At 50.9% G+C, this 22,369-nt stretch overlaps 1 protein-coding gene across 2 annotated transcripts in view; it reads left to right on the forward strand.

Annotated features, from left to right (window-relative positions):
• Positions 1-1,386: 1,386 nt before the first annotated feature.
• Positions 1,387-22,369, forward strand: part of FBLN7 (fibulin 7) — a 31,253-nt gene continuing 10,270 nt past the window's right edge. Inside the window, exons 1-4 of one of the 2 annotated variants that reach the window (XM_054575528.1) lie at positions 1,387-1,683; positions 17,082-17,132; positions 17,906-18,065; positions 21,732-21,902. In XM_054575528.1, the coding sequence (XP_054431503.1) occupies positions 1,387-1,683; positions 17,082-17,132; positions 17,906-18,065; positions 21,732-21,902 (679 nt within the window). Of the gene's footprint in view, positions 1,696-17,081; positions 17,133-17,905; positions 18,066-21,731; positions 21,903-22,369 lie in introns of both variants that reach the window. The other variant, XM_054575529.1, reaches the window with a different exon arrangement.

Consider the following 22,369-nt stretch of genomic DNA (forward strand, 5'->3'; position numbering starts at 1 on the left):
TGAGCCCTGAGTTTGCATGTCCTGGGCAAGTCACTCAGCCACACCCAATATGCTTTCTTCATCTGGGAAATCGGGAAATCAAGGTCTGTTGCAGCTTTATGAGCCCATAGAGGGGGCAAGAGAAGATGAAAGAAGGCCAGCGTCAGGGTCCCAGCAGCTTGGCCTTCTAGGGGAGGCTCCCGCATAAATGCAGGTGGGACAAAATGCAAAATAAATGCAACCACGCTGTCCAGAATGAACCCTTTCAGTAGTGCGGTGAGCGGGGTGCAGAGAGAAAGAGGGACAGTGGCTTGGGCATAGACAGTAAACACGTGAAAGACTGAAGCAGTTAACCATAGTCTCCACAGGCTGCCCGGCCCCCTCCACCTGGACAAGGGAGCAGGGATGTCTGATCAGGACCCTCTTCAGGATGTTGCACCAGGAATGCAAAGTGCACTTACATGGGCCCCTCCACTTCCTCAGACAGGAAGGTGGCCAGAGAGGCACCACCGGGTTTTCTGGGTAGTGAAAGCTCAGGTGGCCACCTGCACACTGCCCCATGCTTCCCAGGGGATTCCAAAAACCCCTTCTGCCTTCCAAGAAAAACAGCTCCTGCTCTGAGGCTGCAGCCTGCTCAGCTCCAAGTGGGCTCTGCTAAGTGACATGCGGAAAAGGACTAGATTTGAGGCTTGGCACACATGGTGTGCACCATGCCGTCTGCAGCGTTGCCTCTGAAAACATTTTCCAGTAAGAACTTAGATAATGTTTTCCAGGAGCTCGAGGAGACCATCTGGTTCCTCCCACAGCCCCTGGGTACCGGGGACTTCAGACTGCTCCTGTCTGCCCTGCCCAGCCCTATTTCCCTCAGGCTGCAGCGAAGTGTCCAGCGTCCCCAGAACTCGCCTCCATTTTCAACTCTTTCCCCTTCTAGAGGGCGGGAGGCTGTAGATTCCTAGTCCCCCTGCATGGAGTTCCTAGACCCCAACAGTATTATTTAGGACACTCGGATGGAGAACTTGGTCGGCTTCCCGTAGAGGTTCTGAAACCCATCTCCTAGTCACACTACGGTGGGGGACAGTGTCCGAGCGTGGCTGCGGAGAGGACAGACCGGGGTGGGAGTCGCACTCTGCCACATGCTTCTGGGGGGTGTTGGCTTCAGTTTCTCCGGCTGAAAAGGGGCCTGTCAGGATTTGTGTGGGTGAGCGTCCGGGCCTAGTGCTGGTGTGCGGACCCTGCCGCCTTCCCCGGGGGACCATGGGGACGCCCGCCGTGCACGTCCTGGCGTCGCGCCGCCTCCGGGGCCAGGGCTGGGCGCGCTCCAGGCGCATTCCTGGCCGGGTGGCCCCTCCTCCTTCCCGGCCTGGGGGCCGGCGCCTCCCTCCCCTCCTCACCCCTCACTGCTGGACCATGGACGCTGGTGGCCGCAGGCGCCCCAGGCCACGCGCACCGGCCGGACTGCGCTCCCCTCCCCTCCCCTCCCGTACAGCCAGTTGCGCTTCCACCTCCCTGACCCTGTGGGCTGGACCCACTCAGCATCGGCTGGACACACTCGGCATCGGCTGGACACGTTCGGCATCAGTCGGACAGCGTTGTTCCCTCCCAAGCAGAGAGGTCCGGACCGGCGAGATGCGGCCCCTCGGTCCCCGCGCGCTCCTTCTGTTGCTGCTGCTGCTCGTCGCCGGCCCGGCACAGCTCAGTGCCCAGGTCAGTGCCCAGGTCAGTGCCCAGCTCAGTCACCGCCGCCTTCTGGCCGGCGCGCAAGACCTGGGCCATGCTCCATTGGAAGCGCGGACTGGGGGCTTGGAGCGATCTGGCGCTGGGTCCGGTTTTTGAAGAGAGGGGCCAGACCCCACCCGTCCCTCAGACACACCGCGGGCGGCCCTGGGGCCCCTAGTCACCGCGCAGCCCGTGCGCCCCGGCCGGCGGGAGTTCTGCGGGGGTCGGGAGTTGGGGGAAGGTCTCCCGGGATGTTGAGACGGTGGTCTCTCCTGAGTCCCCAGGAGAGGTGTTGGTTACCAGCTGGGTCAGAGTGTCCCCGCCCTTCCACTTCCCATCTCCAGTTTTAACTCCATCTATCCCACTGCCGCCCTTCTCTGTACTTCCCCTCGTGGGCTGAATTCGGGCCGCGTCTTTTCCCACCAGCGCAGGCTCGCTCTTCACTTTCCCTACTTGGCGTTTGAATGCGTTGGAGTCTCACAGGGTTTATTTGTTTGACCAGATTCACTTATATATTAACCAGTGAGAACCAGTGATTAAAATTAAGAAGGCACACGATGCAACATACAGAAGATATATTGTAGAATTGTACACCAGAAACTTATATAATGTTATTAACCAATGTCACCTCAATACATTTAATTTTTAAAAAAGGATGCAGATAAAAGTGCGTCTTCCGAAGGTGGAACTAGAAGTACAGAATGCAGAGCCAGCACCGCCAGGTGAGCTCTGGTGGCCAGAGCCCCTCCCGCTGCTCCGTGTGCTGCGGGTGTGCAACCAGCGGGGGGAAAATACCGCCCCAACAGTGCCGCTAACCGAGGCACCCACGGCACCCCTCCGACTGAGGAGTCTCTGCGAAACACCTACCAGAGCAGCCCTGTGAGGTCAGGTGACTACTGTCACCGCATTTTGCAGATGAAGGAGCTGAGGCCCACGGAGATTGTGACTTACTTAAGGTCACACAGTCAGAAGGAGTAGAGTAAATGTAGTCTCTCTCCTTGGGCTCCGTGGGCCTTTCCCCTTCCTCACAGACACTCTTGCCTGCACTTAATTTCTGAGCTGGGTGGGCACTCACATGGCTACCCAGAAGCCCCAGGGGTGCAGGGGCCAGAGGGAGAATTCAATTCAGACCAGTCCTGGGTGGTGTGACTGCAGAAGCCGTGAGCAGAAACGCAGGAAGCTATCAGCCACCAGGTAGCAGGGGCCTAGCGTGGGGCCATAGTGGATCTGCCCAGGGGCCCCTCACCCACTCTGCAGATTGCAAAACAAAGCACAACATCAAGACTTGAGCCCAAGGCCAGAGACACAGGGAGGTGTATCTCCAGGTCAGTGGAGGGGTAGGCGGACAGGATGTTCAAGGAGATGCAGGAGTCCTCTCTGCCATCATCTGATTTTATGGGGATGTCACTATCTCTCCAGGTTTCCTGGAAAACAGGTGAGACCTTAGCAGTTCTCAGAAAGTAGGGACTGTCCCTGGGAGATCTAGCCTGATCCCCAGTGAGCCCCTTCCAGGCTTTCTCAAAGTCCTTATCCTCTAAATCTTTGTTTCTTTACCTACAAGAACTTCTGTCCCACTCACTGGGCTTTGTGAGGAGGAAAGAGGGCAAAGAGATTGTCCACGGAAGTTGATTTAAAAATTCTAATGAGACTGTCCTTCACCCAAAGTCCTAGTGGTCGGAGGTCTCTCCCAGCCACCATCTGGGGAAGCCTGAGGGTAAACCACAAAGGCCTCAGGAACACTCCGCCTGGCTCCTTCTCATCTTCAGGGTCTCTGTTAGAATCAGTGCTTCTTCACAGAGGCTTCCCCAAGCCCACTCTAGACAGGCCTCGCCCTACCCTGTGTTTTCCTTATCGGCCTCTGCAGGGCTCCAGCGCATGACTGGTGATTTTTATAATGATTCATGGTGATAGGTTTCAAGTTACTGTCTGTCTTCCCCACTCTAGGGGCGGGGACCAGCACCCATTAGGAGCCCAGTGGAATGAATGGAGCTTGGTCATGCTGGTGCTGGTCTGAGCAGGACCAGGCTGGGTAGCCTCTGGGCAGATCTTGGCTGCATATCAAGTTGCCTGGGATCTTCTAGAAATCCGGATACCTGCCTCACCCAGAGATTCTGACTCATTTGGTCTGGGCTGGGGCTTAGGCATCAGTATTTTAAAAAATTGTCCCTAGTGACTTTAATCAAGCAGGTGCCTGAAACTCAAGGGAACTCCATCTGTCAGAGTTAAAAGCTGTGGACCTAGGAAGGGGCCAAATGCAGAAGAATTTGAGTGGATAAAAGATTGATTCATGAGAACCTGAGGTGACTTGTGTACCTGTAGTTCGTGACCCAAACACAGGATGAGCCATGGGCCAGAGCTTTTGACTGATGGGGACTCAGCAAGTGTTTGGAGAATGACTTGTACCCATAGGACCGTCTTGTGCCACAGAGGAAATTGGCGGGGCACACACAACACAAGGGCCCCTAGGGACAGGCATCAGAGCTCCTGTCTGCAGCCCCCAGCCCTGTCTGAGGTGCCTCTGTTTCCAAGTGTGTGCTCACTTTATTATATTAGGTGACAGCGCAAGGGAGACATGGTGTGTATATGTGTCTCTAGGTGTCTGTGACTGTGTGCACATGTCTTTGTGTCTGTGTGACTGCCTGGCTGTGTGTATACACATCTGTGTTATGTCTTTGTGTGTGTGCACACATGCGTGCTACGGCGGGGCAGGGGAGGTTGCTTCTGCAAGGGTCTGCAGCAGTGGTCTCGTGGGGATGGGCCGTCTCATTTGCTCCCCTGCGGTCCTCCATGGCTTCCCACTTGTGTCCCTCTTATTAGTACATCTGTCCTGAGTCGCTTTGCAGGTGACCTGCTGATGGAGAGCATGTAGTCGCGGAGGAGGAGGGGAGGTCGACTGGTGTGGGGATCCCTTGAGTGGGGGCCCTTTCTTAAAACTGCTGCCCACTCTGAAGAAGAAAACATTTAACAACCCCCTGCCCTGGGTGAGCAGGGCGCTCAGGGTCTCAGCATGCTCCTTGCCTGGGTTGGGGCGGGGGTCGTGTCTGTGGTGTTTCGGAAGGCTTCCCTCTCCCCAAAACCTCTCTTTGTGATTAGATGTCACAGGGCTCCAAACTCCACCATTAGACAAAGATTCATTCTTCTGGTTGCTCCTCCCACTTGAAATGTTGCCTGTTATAGTTTAATGGGGGAAAATGTTTTTGGTGTGCAGTGTATATTCCCATGATTTTAACCACAGAACTTCATGTGTTAACCACCACCACCGTCATGCTACAGGACAGTTCCACCAATCCCAAAGCAGTCTGTTTTTCATATGTTCAGTTTGTCTTCTTCACAGTGTCATATGAATTGAATCAAAGAGTGCACAGCTTTTGGTCTGGCTTTTCAAATTTAGCCCAATGCATGTAAAATTCTTCCATGTTGTTCCAAGTACACGTGTTTTTCTTCTTCTTCCTCTTCTTCTCCCTCTTCCTCTCCTCCTCCTCCTCCTCTTCCTTCTCCATCTCCATGTCCTTCTTTTACTATTGCCGAATAGTGTTCCGCTGTGGGGATGCACCGCAGTTTGTTGATCGATGACCCACTGAATTCAATGACACCTATGGTGTCAGTTCCAGTTTTGAGTGATTATGAATCCAGCTGCTATGAACATTTCCATGCAGCTCTTTATGTGAATGTAAATATTCATTTCTCTTGAGTAAACATCTAGGAGTGGGGTTGTTGAGTCATGTGGTAAATGTATGTTTAAATTTGGAAGAAACTCTCAAACTGTCTTTCCTATTAGTTGTATCATTTTATGTTCGCACCAGCTGTGTGTAAAGACTGGGTTACTCTGCATCTTCACCAGCACTAACCACTGTCTGGTTTGTTTGTTCCCAGGTCACTCGAATAGGTGTGTAGGGGGATCTCATTGTGGCTTTGATTTCCATTTCTATAAGGACTAATTACTTTGGGAAACTTTTCTTGTGCTTATCACATGAGTAGTCTGTTGGGTGAAGTGTCTTCTCACGCCTTCTGCCAAGTTTAAGAATGGAATGTTTTCTTATCAAGTTTTGAGTGTTCTTTGTATATTCTAAATGCAAGTCCTTTTTTCAGATATGCGAATTGTAAGTATTTTCTCTCATTTGGTAGTTTGTCTAAGTTTCTTTCCCAGAACAAAGCTTTTATGTTTTGGTAAAGTCCAGTTGATCCATTTTTTTATTTTTATGGATTGTGCTTTTGATGGCAAGTCTTTACCTAACCATAGGTCATGAAAATTTTTCTCTAAATTTGTTATAGTTTTGCATTTTTACACTTATATCTATGATCTATTTTGAGTTAATTTTTGTGTAAAGTATGAGGTGTATAATGAGGATCAATCTTTGTGTATAAATTTCCAATTGTCCCAAAACTATGTTTTAAAAAGATTGCTGAATTGCCATTGAATTGTCTCAGCAACTTGTCAAAAATTAACTCATACATGTATGGATCTATTTCTGCCAATAACATTCTACCTTGATTATTGTAACTCTATAGGAAGACTTAAAATTGGGTAGACTTTATTCTTTTTCAAAATTGTTTTGGCTCTTCTAGTTTCTTTGTCTTTCCATTAAAATTTTAGAATCAGCTTGTCTATATCTACAAAAAAAAGTCTTACTGAATTTTAATTGGGATCGCATTAAATTTCTCAAACAATTAGGGGCAAATTGACATCCAAACAATATTGAGTCTTTCAATCTGTGAACACAATATGTCTTTCCATTTATTTAGAACTTTGATTTCTTTCATTAGCATTTTTTAGTTTCAACATAAACATGCTCTGTTAGAGTTATACCAAAGTAATTTATTTTTGGATCTTTAAAAAGTGGTATTTTATTTAATATTTCCACTGGTATATTTGTAGTACATGAAACTCTAATGGGGTTTTCTTCATCTCATTTGTTCTCAGTTTAAGGAATGGGTATCAATCGCCCCGCAGCACCCCACCCCCAGTCAGGAGGGGAAATGGGCGGAGCAGCTTTCCTCCTCTACCTCCTTCCTCTGCCTGGCTCCCAAAATGGGGTTTCAGCTGCCACTTTCTTGGGAACATCTGTCTCCCCATCTCCAGTGTGGGGATAATGGTGCCTCTGCAGACCGCTTTAAAGGTTTAGGGTTGGAAAAGTGTAATATTTACAGCAGGAAAGTGATTTGGGAAGGCCTAATGGAGAGCAAATTAAAACATCATTTTCCTGAGAATATGTTCAGAACTACAAGAATATAAGCCAAGAAGGAGGAAGGCATGTGGTCTAGAAAACACAGACTCCAGCTCAGGAAAGCTGGACAAATGAAAACCTGAGCGTGTCCCTTCCGGTCAAGGTGTGGTCAGTTTACTAGGTCGGTTTAGCTGCTGATTTGGGTGGACAGCCTGGCGACTACATGGAAGTGGGTGTTGACTTTAGGGCTCAGAGAGAGGCCCCCAGGAATGAGTAGGGGTGCCTGCCTTGGGCACAACACCGGGAGGATGTGTCAACCTCTGCAGTGGGCACTCGCGGCAGTGAGCTGAAGCAACCAGGGCATGTGGACCCTCCAGATCAAAAATGGAAATAATTCATAGAACAAATACAGTGTTTGGTGCCTGCAATGGCCCAGGTGCTAGAAACAAAACAGACAAGGAGCCTGTCTTTGGTTTTGAAATTGCTGCTCTGGGTCTGGAGTTGGCATACTGGGCTAGTTTGAGCTGGGCTCAGGCAGGCAGTTCTGCCGATCTGCTCTAGACTCCGCTGGTCTGGACTGGGCCCCTCATGGTCTGTGCACAGCCACCAGGTTGGCTGGGGTTGGTGGGTTGAGGGTGGCTCACGCGGGCTCTTCCCTAACCGACCTCTTGCCCGGTGGCAGGGCAGCCCAGGCTTTCACGGGAAAATGGTGCAGGGGCCAAGACTGAGCAGGATGCAGAAGACCTCCTGAGACTCTGTCCTGAAACGGACCTGGGATTTAAGTTGTATCCAGGTGAGGGGAGGCCAGCAGGTCAGGAGAAGCCTGCTGTTGAAAATGTTGCTCACAGTTCCTAGGAGGAGGGGGCGCTCCAGGCTGCCGTGGGGCCACAGGCTCCAACAGCAGGCAGAGAGAGGGAGGAAACTTGAAAAAATTTTTACTGGGTTTTGAGGGCAGGAATGGGTGAGAAGGGTAAGGGAGCTAATGAGGTTATGATTGGCTAGTCTGAGTAATTTTAGCAGGATCACAGTGTGGGGCTACCCTAGTTTTCTGGTTCCTGACCTGGAGCTGTTGGACTAAATGGACTGTGGTGGGTGGGCACGGGGTGTTGGTGTCTCACAAGTGTAAGAGCAGAAAAGGCAGTGAGAATGGGCTCTGGATGAGCTGCTCTGCATATAAAGGTGAACTGGTGGGCAGGGAGGGTGTTCAGTTGTCCAATGGCTCTAGCAGTTGGCTGGTGTGAGACAACAAGGCCCCAGATACCAAAACATCAGACACAGAAACCAGACAATGTGGTTAATACAGACCCAGGCCTGGGACTGGTACATCACTTCCACTGCATCCTGTTGGCCAAAGCAGGTCACAAGGCCAACCCAGCTCCAAGAGGTGGGAAAACAGATTTCCCTCTCTACAGGAAAAGCGACGGTTTCTTTGCAAGTAGTGTGGGTGTGGGGCGGGAGACCTGTGGCTATTTCTGCAAAGCTTCCATCGCAGGGACCCAGAGGTTCACTCCCCACAGGTCCCTGTGTTTGGGCGAAAGGCCGCAGTCACGGATGAGGACTGGCCAAGGGAGGCCTGGCTGGTGTGGTGGGCCTTCTCCAGCCGTCTCCGCCTTCCCCTGGCACCTTTAGGAAGAGGATTCGAGTCCTGCTGCAGAGGCTATTACACATATTTTCATGAAAGAAAAATAAGCACCTATAATTTGACACTGCCTAAACCTCCCCATTTCAGTAAGTAAAATGTGCACCTCCAGGAAGTGATGATTTATACCTACTCTATGTAGGAACATCTGGTCGCCTGAATCCTTCCAGAGGAAACAAGGCCCGAGGAACGTGTCCTGGGCCTGGGTGTCCCAGTAAGACTAAGAGGACACAGTTGTTCACATCGAGGACTGGAGGGGTGGGCGGAGGTCGGTGGAACTCCAGGGACTCTGAAATCCCCAAGCTGCCTGTTGGTCCCCCATGGCCGTCTGGTTGGCCACTGACCCTGGTGTTTCCCTTTTCACTGGAGATGACGTTACCTCTGGGTTCTCACCGAAGGGGAGGGTGCACAGCAGCCCAGGAGGACCCCTCCCGTCTGCTCAGCCATCTCTGCCGGAGGGGCTGGGGTCCGAGAGCATGACACTACCCGGGAGCACTGCCCAGGGAGCTGAGAGAATCAGATGGTTCCTGGCTGATAGGAAGAGAAGGAAGGAGCCCCAGGGCTCCAAGGCAGAGTGTCTGTAGTATCAGAGGCAGAAAAGAACAACTGCTTGCAGAGAAGCACCAGACACCCGGTAGTTATTTTTACTGTGGTAAGAATACATGTTAACATGCTAGTATCACCTGAACACCTGCGATTTCGGCCTTGTCTGTGATTGCATAATTAGAGATTTTACCCTCCCAGAAGGAGTCAGCTAGTAAGATGATGTGAACATTCAACACCTGTGTCCTGAAACTGTCCCGCTGCTGGCCAGATGCTGTTCTGGGCCTGGGAGGCAGTGCAGCAAGTGGAGGTGCCCAGTACCTGGCCCTGTCCTGGTTCCTCTCTCCCTGGCGGAATGACCTGGGGCAAGTTCCTGTCTCTTGTGACACAGTCTCCTGCTCTGACCAGTAGAGATAATAGACATTCCCTTCTCATGGGGTCCTACGAAGGAGGAAATGGATGTCATTCAGGGAACCGACTCTACAGTGAGCGGCGGTGCAGGTCAGGGGAGAGAGGATGAGGCAGACTCAGGTCCTGCTGTCACATAACTGCCAAGCAGAGAGAGAAAGGCATAAACCGGAGAAGTATCAAAAGCAGACAACTGCAATGGAGTGCTGTGTTGAAGGGAGGCTGGGAGGTTACTGAGTACTCAACAGGCAGGTCCGGACTGTCTGAGCACAGGACTTCCAGTGGAAGTGGATTGATGGGAGCCCAACTTTCAAGGGCCAGGCACAGATTTTCTGGGCAGAGGAAATAGCCAGATTTTCTGGGCAGTGGAAATGAGCTTGCTGAAGTGCGTGGAAAAACAGAGGGGGTCCAAATACCAAGCTCAGAGCACAGAGCAAGACGCTGGACCCGGGCACGGGTGCGGGCGGCAGGGCTCAACCACATATGGCTCTGCAGGCAGAATAATGTCCCCGGCAAAGGTACCTGTGTTCTCAGGCCATGAAACTTGGGAATCTGATTTTAGCAGTGAGACCCGTGTCAGACTTCTGACCTACAGAGCTGCGAGGTAATAATTTTGAGTTGTTGTAAGCTGCCAAATTCATGCTGCTTTGTAGCAGCAGTGAGTACACGGTCAGCTCCATGGTGAGGAGCATGCTTACATTTTCCTGGGTGGGGGGCCATTAGCAGGCTTTTAACATGGAACGGATGCTGCCTGGCCTCTGAACTCATAGGTTATAGGAGGAAAAGTGAGGACATGGGGAGCAGGTGGGACACAAATGCCGTGGTCCAGGACAGGACAGTTTCAGCTACACCCGGAAGCACTGGGGATTTTTTTCTAGAGTATGTAGGACAATCTGAAAGTACCACGTATTTTAGTTAGCCTTCACAGCTCCAAGTGAGTTCATCTAAGAATAAGGAAACCAGGCCCGGGACACAGGCCACGGCCAAGCGCACAGCACGCACTGTCCCTCCTGTGGGTTTGCCCATACTTCCTGCCAGGACCAGGCCCTCCCCCTGCCCGCCTCCGCCCCCACTCCCCAGAGCTGACCGCAGGAGATCCGGCCTTCCAGCAAAATCCAGATGTCAGTTTTCAGTGGACACATAAGTCTTGGATCATATGTGGACATAGACACACATGTGCCACATCCTAAAACAACCAGCACCAGTGCGAACATTCCCGGGAGGGTCTGTGTGTATGGGGGTGGGGGAGCAGTGTGGGGCTCGGAGGGCCGTGAACAAACTGGGGGCTTTCTCTGAGCCCCTCGTCCTGGTTCCCACAGGCGAACATGCTCTCTGAGTGGATGGGCATTGGGGGAGACATTGACTGCAGATAATGATGTTATTAAAGGCACAGGTCTGCGATGAATGTGGCAACTGGACAGAACTTTCCTGAGAGGCAAGCAGGTGAAAGAATCGGGTGGGTCTGGGTACCGGGCAAATGAGATTGTCCTGGGCTCGCACTGCTTCATCCCTGCACTCCCCAGCCACGGTCTGTTTGTCGGTCCATTTGCCTGGGCTTCTAATATGTACATGGAGCCTGTCCATGTACAGGGGGATGAGGGTTCAAAGTTGTCAGTAGCTTGTTTTCTGCCCTCATGGATGCCAAGGGGCCAGGGGAGAGGCCACCAGAGGTGGGCATCAAGAGCAGCAAGGGGTGCTATGAAATGAGAGAGTCAGGAGGGTGGCAGAGGTGGGCTCATGGGGTCCCCTGAGCACACCTCTGAAGTGGGCCCTGCCGTCCTGTCACGTCGGGGTCTGGAGGAGGTGCACTGGGTTTAAACCTTTGCTGTGTCACCATGACTACTTGACTTCCTTGTCTGTGAAGTGGGCACAATAATGGTGCCATATCCCGCAGTTCGTGTGAGCATCTCATGAGCGACTAGTGTGAGGAGTGGTGGCAGTGTCAACTCTGTCAACTCTTGGCACCCACTTCTGTCACAACTCCCACGGCTTTTTTAAAAAATAGACAAGGATGGAGCTCAGGGCGTAAATATACAATTTTGAGCATCCAGGATGGTAAAAAACCAAAATGCCTGAGCACCCCGGGCCCAGACCCTAGAGGGAGGCTCTGGCAGAAGGAGACGGTTAATTTTACCTGCCCACTTGGCTGGTCCATGCACCCAGACAATTGGTCAAACACCAGCCTAGGAGTTGCTGTGAAGGTATTTTTTAGATGTGATTAGCATTAAATCATAAAGCAGGTGACCCTCCATAATGTGACTGGGTCCAAAAGACCAACATCCCGAGAAGGCAGGAACTCTCTTCCACGTGCCTTGGACTCAAGCTTCAGCCTCCACTCTTCCCAGGTCTCCAGCCTGCCGCCTGCCCTGCAGATTGGGACTTGCAGCCCCCACAGTCGTGCATGCCAGTTCCTCAAAACAAATCTCTCTGCTTCTCATTCTGTCTCTCTCTCAGATGTAAGCGTGTGCTACATACATCCTGTTGGTTCTTTTTCTCCAGAGAACCCTGACTACCACAGGGCCTTCCCTCAGGAGCACCCACTTTCTCTCCTTCTTCATGTGAGTGCTGGGTAGAGGTCACTGGGATGGGAGAAGTTGAGGGAGTTGTAACCCACCTCCGACTCGGTCTAAAATGAAAATAACTTCTGGAGGAAACCACGCGCAGATTCGACATGACTCAGACGCCGGGGCCGCGAGCCTTGGCTTGCAGGCACACACTTGGCAAGTGCGCTTGGTCCTCTCACAGACCCCATGGTAGCAAAACATCTGTGTTCCCGTTAGCGAAATGCTGACATGACGCATAGCTGTGGCTCAGGAAACCAGCCTGGGAGATGGCCCCTTGAGGTCTGAGGGGTTGCCTGTGGCCACTTCAGGGGTCATGGAACTCTACTGTTACCAGGGTGGTTCTTGGAAAGAGTCACTGTTCCAAGACACTGTGAGGAGACCGTAGAGCCAGGTCACGTGAGAACAAAAGCCTCAGGAACGCCCACCCATGCAACCCGCACATCCCTGGAGCTTTACCCACTCCCTTCGGTGCCTTGAGAGCAGACCCTTTCTGTGTCTTAAACTTATTTATAAATTGAGCCCCAAAGCCCAGGAGGCCTGGATGGGGTGGGAGGGGTCAGGCCTACCGAGTTCCAGCGTGGTGACGGGGTGAGTTGTTGTGGGGTGACACACATTGTCGCATCTACCCCTTGGCAAGCAGGTAGGGTCTTGGGTATGAAATGGCTCTGGAGATCCACCTATGCGGAGTGCTGGCCAGGCCCAGAGAAAGAGGAGTGTTGTGAGCTCGGTGGCATCTCCATTAGATCCACCACAGTAGGTGCTGTGAGAGAAAGCACTGGGGGAAGATGAACACAATTTTCCCTGGGGGTGGCGTGAGGTAGATGTAGAGTAGTTCTGTGGCCTCATTGCTCCCAAGAGCCTTAGGACCAGCCCCCACCCTCCCAGTTGTCAGCACTGGCCTGTGTTCCAGAACCATCTCTGCCACCCCGACCCCAGTGTGGGAAGGGCTAGATGGTGTGACTTCATTGCTATTTTTCTCACTGGTTCCAGTCTTTTCTGCAAACGCTGCCATTGGTGTCCAGTTAGAGCAAGTGCCATCCCTTTAAAGTGTCTGATGACAGAAATGGTAAATCTAGATTGTTCCCCCCCCCCCCAAAGATGGAAAGGTTTCACTGAATGTCTTCTCTTGGTTCCATTTCAAATAAGTTTTTAATTCAAAGATCATTACTTATCATCAACGGCATAAGCCAGGTGTGGAGCCAGATTTTGAAGAGATGGAAACTTATACCATCTGAGGGGATCCCTTTTTTAAAATGTGAACCCTGGCTGGTGTGGCTCAGTGGATTGAGTGCCGGCCTGCGAACCAGAGAGTCGCCGGTTCAGTTCCCAGTCAGGGCACATGCCTGGGTTGCAGGCCAGGTCCCCATTAGGGGGCATGGTAGAGGCAACCACACATCGATGTTTCTCTTCCTCTCTTTCTCCCTTCTTTCCCCTCTCTCTAAAAATAAATAAATAAAATCTTTTAAAGAAATGTGAAAAATGAGGGCCCCTCAAGGGCTCTGCAAGAAGTGAGGGGAGGTGGGGGCCCTGACACCACCCTCCTCAGCCTCTGGGACAGACCTTTTCTCTTGAGTGTGGATTTGACCTTTGGTCAGGAGCCTTTGCTGGAGGCAGAGGTCATCTCTGGAAGCCGTGCCAGAGTGGAGCCAGTGGTTGATTTATACAGTTAGGGTCTGAGCCCCTGGGATGGGAAGGGACTGCCCAGAGCTGGCACTTCGCTGTGGCAGGGCCAGGCTGAAATGCAGGTGGTGATACCTGAAGGTCTATGCTGCTTCTTGTCCCCAAGCTGCGGAGGGCCCTGCAGTCCCTCGGCTGACCTCATCAAGGCTCCATTTGCAAAGAAAGTGATGATTTGTTCCCCAGCCAGGCCTCCTCCATAATGCAGACCTCTTGAGCACCTGACTTTGTCTTAAGGGTTCCAGCCTTGTCACCTGGCTCTGTAGATGAGTTCAGTTACGCCTACACACAAGTCTGAGGACATGTGACAGACTCTGAGCATGACTCCCAAGGGCTCCATTTAGCACTTTGCAGCTGCAGCCAATTCTTCAAACGTGACGTCCCCACACACTAAATCTCTCCATTTCGCTGGCACCCAGGCTGGCTTGCCAAGACCACAAGGGCTTTCCTTTATTTTTTTCCCCCTCTTGGGGACTTTTTTTTTTGGTTCTTCTAGTTTTATTGAGCTATGCTTGCCATACAACATTACATTAGTTTCAAGTGTACAACAGGGCCTCAATATATGTGTATATACTGGGAAATTTTCATCAGAGTAAGTCTAATTCACATCCATCACCTCACATAGTCACAAATTGTGTTTTTCTCGTGATGAGAACTTTTATGATCTACTCTCTTAGCAACTTGAAAATACACAAGCCAGTATTGTTGGCAATAGTCACCCTGTTGTACTTTAGGTCCCCCGGACTTATCTTTGTGACTGGAACTTTTTATCTTTTGATCACCTTCAAGTACTTTGACCACCCCTCAGCCCCAGCTTCTGCAACCACCAATCAGTTCTCTGTGTCCATGAGTTGCGTTTTTTACGTTCCACATTTAAGTGAGATAGTAGAGCACTCATCTCTCTGTCTGACTTCACTTAGCATAGTGCCCTCAAGTTCTATCCATGTTGTTGCAAAGGGCAGGATTTTCTTCCTTTTTTATGGCTGAATTGTATATATCACATCTTTTCCCATTCATCAGATTGTTTCCATGTCCTCTCTATTGAAAATAATGCTGTAACGAACATAGGAGTGCAAATACCTTTTTGAATTAGGGTTTTCATTTTCTTCAGATAAATACCCAGACATGGAATTGCTTTTCCACGGCTGCTGCGTCGGTCTGCATTCCCAGCAGCAGTGCACGTCCTCGCCAGCACTTATTTGTTGACTTACTGATAATAGACATTGTGACAGGTGAGGTGATATCGCACTGTGACTTGATTTGCATTTCTCTGATGATTAGTGACATTGCACACCTTTTCATGTACCTGTTGGTTATCTGTATGTCTGCTTTGGGAAAATGTCTATTTATGCCCTCTGACCATTTTTTAATAGGGTTGTTTGCTGTTGACTTGTATGAGTTATTTATATATTTTGAATATTAATCCCTTATCTGATGTATTCTTTTTTTCCATTCAGTAGGTTGCCTTTTCATTTGGTTGATGGTTTCCTTTGTTGTGCAAAAACCTTTCAGTTTGACATAGTCCCACTTGTTTATTTTGCTTTTGATGTCAAGTCCAAAAAATCATCACCAAGACTGGTGTTAAGGAGCTTACTACCTATGTTTTCTTCTAGGAGTTTTATGGTTTCACGTCTTACACTCAAAGTTTTAATCCAACGTGAGTTGATATTTGTGTATGGTAGTAGATAGGGGTCCCATTTCATTCTTTTGCATGTGGCTGTTCTGTTTTCCTAACACCGTGGGTTGAAGAGACTCTCCTTCCCCGGTTGTATAATAGATTCTTGGCTCCTTTGTCATAAATAATCGACCGTTGGTGCGTAGATTTACTTCTAGGCTCACAAGGATCTTCTCTGATCACACCATGTTCGGTTAGCATCATCCCTGCGAGGACCAGGGCTTACCAACCTGCCCTTGGCAAGTCTTCCCACGGCTCTCCCCTTTCCCTCCCCGCCTGGGATGTGGTCTTCGTGTTCTTGGTCTGAAGCGTTTTCCATTATGACTGAATAAGCCAATCTTACCCTTAATGAGCACTTAGGGAGAAAACAGCTGGTGCCCAGTTTCCACAGTGCGGGTGTTAAGAAGGGTTCCGTGAAGTGTGTCTGGAGGAGAGCGGTGCCCAGACCTACAAGCACCGGGGTTAGACACATTTGGCTACTGGGCCTATTTTCCTTCACACATGCTTCCCTTCTTTCTTTACGTCCTGGGGCTGCATGTCACCCCCACATTCTTGCAGAGGTCTTGACAGCAACCTTTTCTCCCCAATTTCAAAACAGCCCTTTCGTGTCCCGTGGGGCAGCCCCGTCCAGCGAGCCCTCCCCCAGCTAGGGAGACAGCTGCTTGCTTAGCTCAACCTGGTGTTTCCTTCGCATCGTTCTCTCTCCTCTTCTAGCCCCACCAGCCACATTACCCAACCTGAAATTTGCATGAGAGTTAGAAATTCACTCCTGTGGGATATTTTGCTTGGGTCATCAAGTTACCAATTCCTAATGCAAATGAACCAAGAAGACCACTCACCACACAGGAGGCTGGGGAACAAATAAGACAGAGCACAAGATGGTACAGAGGGTCTCTGATGCCTTAGGGTGGTCAGGGATGTGAGCCAGTGGGGTTCCCAGCCTGGCTCCACAGCTCCTAAGCCCCATGATCTGGGGAAGACTGTTTGACGTCCAGCCTCTGTATCTTCATCCAGTCCCAAGCCTTCCTCATGGGGTTACTCCAGGTAGTAGTATTCTTTGAAGTAGCCAGTAGCTTTGTAAGTTGTGAACTTCACAAATGTAAATCACACAGAAGCCATGAAGCCATCTATAAAAGCAGCTCTTTTTTAAGGGAGGGGACGTGGGTGTGGGAAACGAGGCCTGGGTGGAATGGCTGTGCAGTGCTGGGCAGGTAGGGGCCGCAGGAGGCCGCTGGCCGCCGAGTGCCCCAGGCCAGAGTGGGAAGGACACGTGGGGGAAGAAGAAGGAAACAAACAAAGCTTCTCTTCCCAGCAGCTGCGTTAGGGGCCAGGCTCCGTCAGGCCCTGGTCAGGGTGGATGGAGCCAAGGATTCCCTGTGGGTTAACAAGTTCCAGGGGCAACTGGGGATTCAGCTTTGTCAAAAGCGCCCATTGAATCAGGCCGGTGAGTCATCTGTTTGGCGAAATCTCTGAGGTGCAGCGGCCTGGCAGCCTCCCTGGGAGAGCGATGGTGACTGTTTCCACTCTGGTGGCCAGGCTGGAAGCCCCGTGACTCCCAGCTGCCCTGATGCCCTTTCAGAAAAAGCTCAAATTATAAAACTAATACTCATTGTAGAAAAAAGTTAAGTATAAAAAATTAAATGAAAAATAATCCATAAGCCTATCCCTGCAGAAAACTGTCATTATCTTCTTAACGTTTTCATTTTTCTGTGCAGGTAATGAGTCAGGTCAGACCGGGCCATGCTGAGGTAACGCACAGCCCCCAGGTGAGCCCCCAAAGCCGAGACCCTGTCACCCTCCACTGCACCCACGGCCGGCACCTCCCCCGCCCCCTTGGGTCCCGGCTCTTGCAGACAATTGCGATTGGGAACCTTAAAGTTTCTATCACTAAGAATGATGCTGGGTAATGCTTTAAGTTAGTCTTTATCATGAAGAGCACAAGCCTCCTTTTCCTGGTTTTATTTTGGTTTTGTTTTTTTTTTTAACTTTTAAAGTATTATCAGTGCTGGGTGTTGACTTTTGTTGAATGCTTCTTTAACTCTGTTGAGTTTCTTTCTTATTTGCCCTGTTACATATTTAAAAGTACATGACCCATGGAGTATTCCTGTTTTCCCTGTTTTATAGGTCATATCACCCACCTGGTTTTAAGAAGTCCAAGGGAGAAAGAAATAAAGAGTTCACAAAGGCCCAAGTTCAGGGCATTAATGTAGAGGGAAGAGTTGGGGAAGTCTTGGAGTAAAGACCACTGATTATAAAGCACTTTGAGTACAAATCATTGTTCACCCACCCAACCTTGTAGAATCATCAGTTTTGCCCTTTGCTCTGAAGATGGGAGTTTTGCTTTTGTTGAAGGGTGAATGGGGGCTGCAGTACGTGTGGTTGGGACATCATTTGGTCCAGTGGAAACTCAGGGCAGGGAAGGACGCCCATGAGGCTACCTTCACATCAGCCTTTGGCCCAGGGGTCTGGGTGGCTTCTGGAGTCCCAGAGCAAGTGAACCAGCCATAGTGGGTGGTCGTGGTGATCTTTCTGTCCCCAGAACTGCCTCAACAAGCAGCAGGTCCTCACGGCCATCCGCCAGTTGCAGCAGCTGCTGAAGGTTCAGGAGACCCGCTTCAGCGAGGGCCTCCGCAACGTGAGGAGCCGGCTGGCTGCGCTGCAGAGCTCTGCGAACAGAGTGGGTCTGGACGGCCCCCCAGGTGCGTCCCCTGTTTGGCACCACTGGGCACAGGATATTCAGGCCCTTCACCTGTGGGTTCTCTCCCATCCCCACCTGTCACTCTTCACCCTGTCTCACAGTGGAGTCCCAGGCCCTTCCCTGCCTCCCTGCTGGCTGCCCTCCAAGCTCCTCCTCTCTCTGAATGTCACCTGTTCCCTCTTAGATCTTTTCATTCTTGGCTTCACCGTACTCACATCTACATATTATGTTCACAGAATCCTCGAAAGGCACCTAAAGCAAGAGCTGTTTCTCTCTTCCCCGCCCCTGCCCAGGTAGATTCCAGTTGCCTTCAGTTTGGTTTTAAAAATTTAACACTAATTTTTAGAGCGCTGTTAAGTGCACAGCAAACTGAATAGAAGGCACAGAGAGTTCCCACATACATCTTCCCTGAACACACATAACGTCCCTATCATCAATGTCTATGCCAGGGTAGCACATCTGGGACTGTCCATGAACCAACACTGGCTGCAGTTTCTTGGGTATGAAAACTAGTCCTCCAACAGGAGTCTCCTGTTAGTGCTGGCGGGGTGGGACTGAGTGCGTGTCTTTGTGTCCAGTGAGGTTACAGTGGGTGGCTCTGACCGACACTGGGGTGTTCCCCTGCTTGTCCCAATATGGCTTTCACATTGCCAGGGGCCAGAAGTGGGTGGCGGGATTTCCCGTGGTCTCTTCTCAGGTTGATGGGGCCTCAGGTTGCGGGGGCGGGCGTGAGTCTGTGCCATATCTGACATCATTCACATGCTTAACACGAATTAGCGAGGGCCTTCTGAGTTGTGTGAGATGGAGTTTCCCGGGAAGGCATTGGATTTCGTACCTTTTCAGAGATGGTGGTGTCCAATCCCGAGTCTGAACAGTGCTGAGTCAATTCCTGATTCCCTCAACTTCCCCGGTGCAGAGCCAGACCAGTCAGCCAGACCCCTAGTACTTTCCCAGGCACCACGGGCTCTTTGGGGGGCTCATCACAGCCAGACTCTGAGAGGCAAGCTAGGGCATCCATCCTTTTTCCTACAGATGGGGAAACCAAGGCCAAGGGAAGTGAGTCAGCAGGTCCCAGATCTAGGGATCTTTTCTCCTGCTGGAGGCCTAACTCCACAGATCCTTTCTGTTTTCATGGGACCAGAGCTGTCTGGAGCCGCTGGGAGTTTCAAAGAAGAACCTGCAGCAGATAATTTATAAAACCACTGGCCGGGCCCTGACTGATGTGTCATCCCACAAAACGAAAGGTTGCCAGTTCGATTCCCAGTCAGGGCACATGCCTGGGTTTCGGGCCAGGTCTCTGGTAGAGGCGCACGCAGGAAGCAACTGATCAACGTTTCTTTCGCACATTGATGTTTCCCTCCCTCTCTTTCTCCTTCCCTTCCCCACTCCCTAAAAATAAACAAACAAAGAAACAAACAAATAAACAAATAAACAAATAAAATGTTAAAAAAACAAACTAACAAAAAAAAAACCCCAAAAACAAAAACACTGGCTTGTGTTAGGGGCCCCTGCTCAGCAGTACAGTCAGAAATGTATATTGTTAAATTACTAATCTTCTTGTCTTCAGATTCAGAGCCTTCTGTCCTTGAACCATGCAAGATATTTTAAGTGGTCAATTCTCTTTTTTAAAAAAATCGCCCCCATTCATTCTGTCTCTCCTGTCTGTCGGACATGGGGCCAGCAGCTGTCAGGGCCTCTGCTGCAGGCGGGGGTGACCGCACCTGTGCCGTGGGAGCCAGGAGCTCACTCCATGTCAATGCAGGTAGCGGGAAATGAGCTTTTGTTTTTGTTTTTGCTTTTTTACAAAAAGCATTTTCTGAGAGTCAGGAAGAATAATTTCTACTTCTGCAGAATCCTAGGCCTTCCTCTTTTGGCTTCTGTCTCAAGTATCTCCCTGCTGTTTTCCCAGCTTTTCTTTCCTGGGAACATTTCATTCACTCTTTTCATTTCATTCACTTCCCACTGGCACAGTTGCTCCCTGCTGATCTCCTTCCTCGTATATTCATCTTATTACGGAAGGTGCAGGGGGCTTCTCTGTGGCCTGCAGACTCACCAGGATATGCTTGTGGTGAAATGTACCAGCCATTGGGCACATTGTCCACAGAGAGCACCATTCACTGGAAAGAGGGCTTTGGCTCCCAGTTGGGAAGAGATCGCAAATTGATTTTTACATTTTTAGTTAATCAATTAATTTTTATCTTCACTCGAGGATGTGCTTATTGATTTTAGAAAGAGATGAAAGGAGGGAGAGAGAGAAGGAGAGAAACATCGACATGAAAGAGAAACATCCATGGGTTGCCTTTCATATGCGCCCCAACTGGGGACTGAACCCTCAACCTAGCCATGTGCCCTGACTGGGAATCGAACCCACGACCTTTCGGTTTACGTCTTGTTGCTCCAACCACCTGAGACACACTGGCCATGGCTGCAAATTGATTTTTAAGTGACCTATGTTCATTTTTTACTTGCACTAACATTTATTGAGCACCTACTATGTGTCAGGTACTGTTCAGTCTATGCAGGTATGGTTTACCTGTGAGTTGCTCCAGCAGGTGGTTTCCTTTTTTTGAGCATTTTAAAGATTTCCCACCCCAAAGAGACTCCCCTCCTTTCCCCCTTGACATTGGTTCCCCTTACATTCCTCGGACCTGCCAGGCACCGGCTTGTCCCCTCTGTCCTCCTGGATTCTGCGTGGTGATGCCTCCATCACCTTCACCTCTTAGCTCCAGTGAGGCCTCCCCTGACCGCCCTCACTGTGCAACCCAGCACTACTCCCTGCTCTCTTTTCTACATGACACTTATTACTTCTTACCTCACTCTGCCGTTTGCTTGTGGATCTCGGTTATCCACGGCCTCTCCCCTGCTAGAAAGGGCTTCTAAGAGCAGGATTTTGTCTGTTCCGTTCACTGACTAGCCCAAGTGCCTAGTATAGTGCCTGGCACATAGTAAGAACACTATAGATACTTTTTCACTTACTCATGTGTTCAGGGATTGTTTACTGGGTGCTCACTGTGAGGTAAGCACTGGACTGGGCTGGGCGTGCAGCACGGACATGGGCCAGGAGTCCTCTCTTGAGCTGCCTCCTGGGGAGAAGACTGACAACAGATGTGGAAACAAACACTGTGATAAGATGCTTCCAGTGGTCACACATCTAGGAAGGAAGGAAAGGGAGCTCACGGCACAGCAGGTGCCCTGGGAGGTTTCAGCAAAGCGCGGTGGTCAGAGAACACTCTGGGAGGGGGTTGCATTCAGGCGGAGACCATGTGAATGAGAAGGAGCCAGGGGTGGTACTTTCTGGGGAAATGACTTTCCAGGCAGAGAGAGGAGTAGAAGTCAAGGCCTGGGCACGGGGCTGAACCCAGCCTGAAGCTCCGAGAGTGTCGGGGGTCAGCACAGCTGTGGGGAGTCCCACCCTGACCCTCCCGCGTGGCGGGGCTCACAAACAGCACCCCGTGTCTCTGAGCCACGGTCTCCTATCTTTCACTGAGTGGGCAGTGACTGCCCATGGCAAGCATGCTCTGAGGATTTAATGAGACATGACATTTAAAACATCCAGCCTGGTGCGTAGCCTGGAGTGGGCACTCCGCAGAGAGGCACCTGAAGACAAGAAGCCTGGTCATTGAGAATGATGTGTAAATTGCTATGGTCCTTCTTTTTCTCCTTATAGTTTCCTGCCCTGCTCTGAGCGCCCCTCCAGATGGCAGAAAGTTTGGAAGCAAGTACTTAGTGGATCACGAAGTCCATTTTACCTGCGACCCTGGGTTCCAGCTGGTCGGGCCTAGCAGCGTGGCGTGTCTTCCCAATGGAACCTGGACAGGGGAGCAGCCCCACTGCAGAGGTCGGTCCCTCCTCGCCCTCCACCAGGGCGGGACCCATCGCAGCCCTGCGAGGCTTTGCCGGGGCGAACGGGTCATTCTTTGGAACAGTTTCAGCCTGATTCTCCCACCACTCCGCAACCTCAGGACAGCGGCCACCGTGTCTGATGACTCAGCTCCCTCTGTGTGAGCTCCCTAAATCCTCCCAACAATTTAGTCTTGTTTTGTGTATGGGGAAATTGAGGCACAGGGGAAGGCGCTCAAGGCCACAGAGCTAGGGGGCAGGCTGAGCTGATGCACGCCCGGCAGTCTGACCCCAGAGTCCGCTCCTCAGCATCTCACTCTGCTCTTACTGACATTGGGGCAAGATGCCATCTGTGGGGTATGGGGAAGGACATGAGGAGACACTGCACAAAGACGTTCCTCGTGGCTAATTCATTCTGGGGCTGCAGTTTGTTTGCGAGGCTGTTGGTGACCCGTGGGGTTGAAG

This window comes from Pteronotus mesoamericanus, unplaced genomic scaffold (genome assembly GCF_021234165.1).
Source record: "Pteronotus mesoamericanus isolate MK-2021 breed Mesoamerican mustached bat unplaced genomic scaffold, CSHL_Meso_final contig_311, whole genome shotgun sequence".
NCBI classification, from domain to species: domain Eukaryota; kingdom Metazoa; phylum Chordata; class Mammalia; order Chiroptera; family Mormoopidae; genus Pteronotus; species Pteronotus mesoamericanus.